The 6,102-nt window shown below is 31.7% G+C and overlaps 2 protein-coding genes across 2 annotated transcripts; one reads left to right on the top strand and one right to left on the bottom strand.

Annotated features, from left to right (window-relative positions):
* Nucleotides 1-228: 228 nt before the first annotated feature.
* On the top strand, nt 229-1,170 carry Tsp_12343a (deoxyribonuclease II superfamily; the record flags this gene model as incomplete). The annotated part of the gene is made up of 4 exons (XM_003365968.1): nt 229-396; nt 512-718; nt 774-997; nt 1,066-1,170. Coding segments are annotated over 4 exons (704 nt in total), but the record flags the coding sequence as incomplete, so codon positions are not given.
* Nucleotides 1,171-2,038: 868 nt separating this feature from the next.
* Nucleotides 2,039-5,623, bottom strand: Tsp_12342 (fanconi anemia group J protein). Its single transcript, XM_003365967.1, has 13 exons — nt 5,537-5,623; nt 5,213-5,324; nt 5,069-5,158; nt 4,965-5,017; nt 4,710-4,849; nt 4,519-4,645; nt 4,054-4,306; nt 3,845-4,000; nt 3,603-3,793; nt 3,314-3,501; nt 3,103-3,232; nt 2,877-3,041; nt 2,039-2,821 (listed from the first exon to the last, which is right to left on the bottom strand). The coding sequence occupies exons 1-13, from the start codon at nt 5,621-5,623 to the stop codon at nt 2,039-2,041; spliced, it is 2,475 nt and encodes an 824-aa protein (XP_003366015.1).
* Nucleotides 5,624-6,102: the final 479 nt, after the last annotated feature.

Genomic DNA, 6,102 nt, shown 5'->3' with positions numbered 1-6,102 from the left:
GAGCAATTCAGCGGGCATGTATTTGATGTTACCCCTGGACAGTCGATCGCAAGAACTATGGTTCATTATGTGCAGAACGATCCACAAATCAAAGTTCTTGCATATAACGATGATCCACCAAACATACCTGCAAAAAATCGAAAAAGCAAAGCGAAAGGTGATTTCATTTTCAAAAATATTCTGCTGCAATAATATTGCATTGAAATACAGTCATACATCATTTTGTAGGAGTTCTTTTAATCGATAAAAGACAAAATGATGCCGCTGCATGGTTCGTCCACACTGTGCCTAATTTTTTGGCACATCTTGGAGGTTATTCTTGGCCACAGACAGAAACAGCGAAGGGGCACATATTTTTATGTTTGTCCTTCAAAGAAGAATTCTTAAATTCTGTTGGTATTATTATGCTGCTTTCTTAAAGCAGCTCAAATGCTTTTTTGAATATTCATTAACAAGCGTATTTTTCCATTCAAATATTTTATCATGAATTTAATAAAACTGGAATTTATAGGAAAAGCGATTCGATACCAAGAGCCATATATATATGCAAATAATTTGCCTGCTGATATTTTGAATCAGCATAAAGAATTATCTAATTTGGTAAATGGAGTTGAGATTCGAGTGACACCTTTCCTGGAGCATGCAAAATTTGTAACAAAAAATGCACAAGTTCAAGCAAATATTCAAGCTTTTGGAAAGCATTCAAAATCATTTGCTGGTAATTTTTATTTATTGCATTTTGAAAAGCAATATTATTCAATATTGTCGTTCAGATATTTATGGAAGAGTTTTGAGAAATAAACTATCAGCTAACATAAGAATATGGGCACCTTCTGATGCAAAATCCAAATCGATTTGTAAAGGACAATACAAACTTCAAAAAATAGATTCCCCAATACAGTTTGCTGATAATCAAGTAAGCCGTGAAGCTGATAGCGCAAGATGGGCATTAGTGGAAGGAAAGAATACTGTTTGTCTTACAACAAATGATTACAAAGTAACTAAACTGAATAAACTGAATTCAATATTTATTGTAGTATATATATATATATATATTGCATTTAGAATTCTGAAAAAAAGGTGCCTGGTGCTGCTGTTTGCATAGAGAATGCTAATGTTTATAATGCGTTTAGTCAAGCAGCGTCTAATGTTCTGCCATGCAATAAATAATTCTTTATGGTGTATGTAATAAAAATGAAATTATAACATTGTAAAACGTACAAATTATACTTGATCCTTCATAGAGTTTTTTTTGAAGTTTTGTTCTGATAGTAATATTAAATTGAAGTAAGACAATGAAATATAAGACTTACTTTAGTCATGTTGTACATCGTGATGACAATGTTGATATTCTTTCATTATACACTGTGGAGCTTTTCTTGAACAGAAATCTTAAAATTACACGCTCATTTATTGCATAAAAATTATTAATACATTTAAATCACCATCATTTACAAGCGCAATTTTGTTGATGTTGCATTAAAGTTATATTAAATGAAAAACGACCAATTAATCATTAAAAGTGTAACATATTGAAATAATATATAGAAAATGTCACTTGATTTCCATCTTATTAAGCTGCATTATACAATATATAATAACTGTGAACGACAGATATTATTATGTTATTATGGTATTGAATAACAATAAAATTCAAATATTTTGAAATACTTAATTAAATTTAATTAATTCTTAAGCTCAGACCGTGTCACTGGTAAGGTTTATTTATTTAAGTATGACAGCATAAATAATGAACATAACAACTTTTATATTCTGTAATATAGTACACAATTGCTTATGCCAAGCCGTGATGAACAAATAACCTAAGAAATAAAACAAAATAAAATAAGCAAATTTGTAAAACACACACATTCTGACTAAGAACTATTTTCAAATGCTATAAAACATCAACTGGTTCAAATGCAAAATATGGAAAACAAATGAATAAAAATATAAATAAATAATTTTTTAGCATAAGATTTGACACAGAATATGGAAGGTGATGGAAAGCAGAAAAAAACAAACCTATTTGCTTGGATCATTCGTTGATTTTGTTTGCGCCGAAACGTGCAACGAATGTTTGCAAGTTGCATATCATTTGGTCAAAACGATCGTAACAACGCAAATTTTTACGTATCCAAGTAGAAAGATTGCAAGAATATTCAGCATTTTGAAAGCGTGAATCGACCAATAAAAGGGCACCCCAGTCCAGCTTGTGTCGCAAACAACGACCCAAAGCTTGATTCAACGCTCTGAATGCTTGCGCCTGGTACCACTGATTGCCAGATATTAGAGGTGCCATTTCTGCAATGCGTTTAGCATTCTTCAAACGTTCATTGTTGTATTGTATCTTCAATCGTATTCGCATATCTTCCATATCCGGATACGGTATGCCGACGGCAACAACTGCTCGAGCTTGTTGATCAGCAAAATCTACACCTTCTGATATTTTGCCACGATATACGGCAAGCAACAAAGCACCATTGCACTGTGGACCAACCTTTTTGGGATCTTTGATTGTTTCAGTAAACCGATCCATAATCAAACGTACATCAGAGCCATTTTTACGTGGTTCTACCACAACCATTTTGTAGACGTTCAACTGAGACCACAAACTGCTGTTCACTTGGAAATTACAATTAGGAGGAACTTTTTTCCAACGAGTCAGCAAACAATCAATGAAAGTATAAGAAGGTAAAAAGCACAACACACCATCTGGTGTTACTTTGCAAATTTCAATCAGCAATCTGCCCAATTCATCCTGAAATTCTGTCGACTGGGCTAATTGATAAGTTGCTTTCAATGGCACATGTTTGGGACCCTGAAAAGCGAAAAAACGAAATCAAACAAAACTTTCATTCACGAAAATTACTGACCACACCAGTTGCACCGATCCACACCCGATCTGGTAATATTACGTGAGGGGCTTCGAGTAAATACTGAAAAGGAAGTCCCAGCTCATTTGCATACGTTTTCAAAGGAGCCAAAGTACCGGATGCGAGAATGACTGATCTCGCTGACGAACTAATATCATGGAAAATCTATGAATGCAGAATTTAATTTCAACAAACATCTCAAAATTAAGAAAAAAACATCAAAAACATTTACAATTCCCGGATTCATACACCAAAAGTTGATTGAATCGACAAAACAATTCAAACGTTTTTTAGAAAGCCAACCTTCGGCTGAATTAAACGTAAAGCCGGATAATTTTTCTTTTTTTAAACAAAGTCTAAAATAAATTCTCACACATAGATCAGTTAATAATTAATTACAAATATATATATATATATATATATGTATATGCACAAACTTGTAACTGTAGCAATCATATGAATCAGTCGGTGTTAAATGATAATCTTTGTAAATATATTTCAGTGTTAAAATCAGTTTTTCCAAAACTGTCAGAGGCTGATTGTCATGCTTCTTCTCAAATACTGTTCCGGTGATATTCAATGAATTGTCAGGTTTAAATACACTGTCGAACTTTTGAATAGCTTTCTAAAATCGAATTCAAACAAAACAGAACAAATAAAAATAACATCCAACAGTATTATTGAACACTGACAATAATAATACACTACTTGGAGAATGTTTCCAACGTCATGATGAAGCTTCATCTCTTGCAATTCTGCGTACATTGCACGACCAGACCAAATTTTCGTATAAAACTTTTCACTGTGATTTGTCATTTCTTCAATTACACTTTTTTTGTCAATCCATTCAATCACAGATTTCACCAACTCTGTACAATTATCCTGTAAAGATTTCTTGCTTTCAGGTACCAACTCCTCTGAAAAATTTTTGATTAAAGGATAATACAAATGAAGTTGGCAAAACAAACCGATAGAAGATAAATATTCGACAGCATCGACTAATTCTTGTTTGGTAATTTGAAAGCTTGCCTTCTCACAGCATTCATCTTCCATATTGTGAGCTTCGTCGAAAATGATCACTTGCCCTTTTAAGTTTATATTACTCGAACTGCGCACTACCGGATCTTAATACAATTATTGCAATAATGAAGATAAAATTTACACAAATATCTCTGACCAATCAGATAGCCGTATGGACAAAATATTAAATTGGCATCTTGATACATGTTATCCACAGACGCGAAATATGGACAAAAATTCAATTTACGACCTGCCTCAACCAATTCTTCAATATCCCACGCAAAATCATCATTTTCCTCAATAATTTCCCAAATATCTTTGACTCTTTTCTTCGACGATTGCACATGCTTTCTCAACATGCTTGTTTCTTGTCCAAATGCTTGCAATCCCTTGTAATATGAACAATTTTTCTGAAAAGAAAAAATAATTAATTTTACATGTTGAATGATTTATGCAAGATTATTATTTGAGCAATTTGCAAAAAATAAAACAAAAAGGAATTTCATTTAATAATAAATGATAACAGAAAATAATTATTTTCAACAATTATATAAATTGCAGTTTAAATTTAGATTTTGCGTTTTATTTATTTTCATTTTTTGAATTTTCTTTTCATAAATACTATCAATAGAAATTGCAAGAATATTTCTAGTACATCTTTCACTTGCAAACAGGCGGCTGCTTTGTCACAATGATTGTTCACTTTGTCGTTTAAACAAGTAAAATCACGACTGGCCATGATGGTCATTCTGAAAATGAAAAATCCACACTGAAAACTCTTCGACAATATAATTCAATCTGATTTTCATATACCGAACATTTTTGTATTCAGTTTTCTTCAATTCTCGAACCATTTGTGATAATTGCTTATGTGTTCGAGTGGCATAGAAAATTTTCGGAACTCGCCTTTTTTGACATGCTGCTGAGTTTGCAGCCGAACATTGTGATTTATTCTAAATTAATAAAAAATAATAGTATTTCAGCAACAGATATAACAAAATTAAATCACTTCATTTTCAAATTCACATATATTAAAAAAAAAACAACTGTCTGAGTAATAAGTATTACCGTAGAAAATTTATCCATGTTCTTTCTCTTACAATTCGGGGAACAGAAGATCTCTAAATTGTTAATATGTTTTATGATAAAAACGTGCAAAGAAAGTGCAAAACCTTCAGACAGTTCTGAGTTACAGTCAACTTCATCATGGGATTCATTTAAATTTGGCACCAACTGCATGGCAATTTCTGAGCCCTGCGCACCTTTGAATAAATAATTTCACTAATAATTTCACTTTATTCAAATTAGTGGAATACTTGAAAATTCTCTTTGCCAAGCTAATGCTGCACAAAGCAACGCCAAGCTTTTTCCAGTGCCAGTTGGACTTTCAACCAGACAATTCTGAGAATGTTTCAGAGTTCGCAGTGTCTATAATTTTAAAATAAAACACACTTAAGATATTGCTTGTACAGCATGCAAATTCGGTGACATTTAAAATTTCACATTAATATTTAAATTATTTTATTTATACGAAAAAAAGTATACACTTATACAAATAAAGTATGGAAAAAATTTGTTCACATATTAATTTCATTATATTTAGTTGTTTGTCACAAAAAAATTTCAAAAATATAACCTACTCGATCCATTATAGCTTTTTGAGCAGGATATGGTGAAAATGGGAAATTTATTTTGGTTCCATTGACAAAAAAGCTTATTCCATCCATTACGCTATCGACAGAGTAGCAATTATAAATCAAATATCATGTGATCGCTCATTTTTTCAGTATACTGTACTAATAAACATTATCACGATCAATGAAATAGTTTTACTGTAGTGTATAATATTATTGTTTTATTTCACCTTGAATTCTGCTACATAAATGAAAGTTACTTTGACGTTTTAAACAAAAATGTATTGTATCGACAACTGAAGCCGGCTGATTCAAAGGATGCACTTTGCGATGCTGGTGAAAGAGACAAGCATTTCAATAGTTAATGGCAAATTTTCATACAAGGTAACTGTCGCCATCAGAAGTGTAATGTTTAAAAGAAATTTAGCATAGTTTACATATGAAAAATAAAATTGAAATAATTTCAAGCAGATAGGGTGAATAATTTAAGAAAATGTTGGTATATGACAGTGTAAAAGGGTGAAGTGGAAATGATCCAAACTTGAAAAAATCCAGCGTCAAAATTCAACAAA

The sequence above is a fragment of the Trichinella spiralis genome, assembly GCF_000181795.1.
Source record: "Trichinella spiralis strain ISS 195 chromosome Unknown Scfld6793, whole genome shotgun sequence".
In the NCBI taxonomy this organism is placed as follows: Eukaryota; Metazoa; Nematoda; class Enoplea; order Trichinellida; family Trichinellidae; genus Trichinella; species Trichinella spiralis.
This window is presented reverse-complemented; position numbering and strand designations above follow the sequence as displayed.

Coding starts and splice junctions, on each gene's coding strand:
- Tsp_12342 (XM_003365967.1), bottom strand. CDS start 5,623: ATGGATGGAATAAGCTTTTTTGTCAATGGAACCAAAATAAATTTCCCA. Junction 5,159..5,212: donor TTGGCAAAGAGAATTTTCAA/GTATTCCACTAA, acceptor ATTTATTCAAAG/GTGCGCAGGGCTCAGAAATT. Junction 5,018..5,068: donor TAACTCAGAACTGTCTGAAG/GTTTTGCACTTT, acceptor TTAACAATTTAG/AGATCTTCTGTTCCCCGAAT.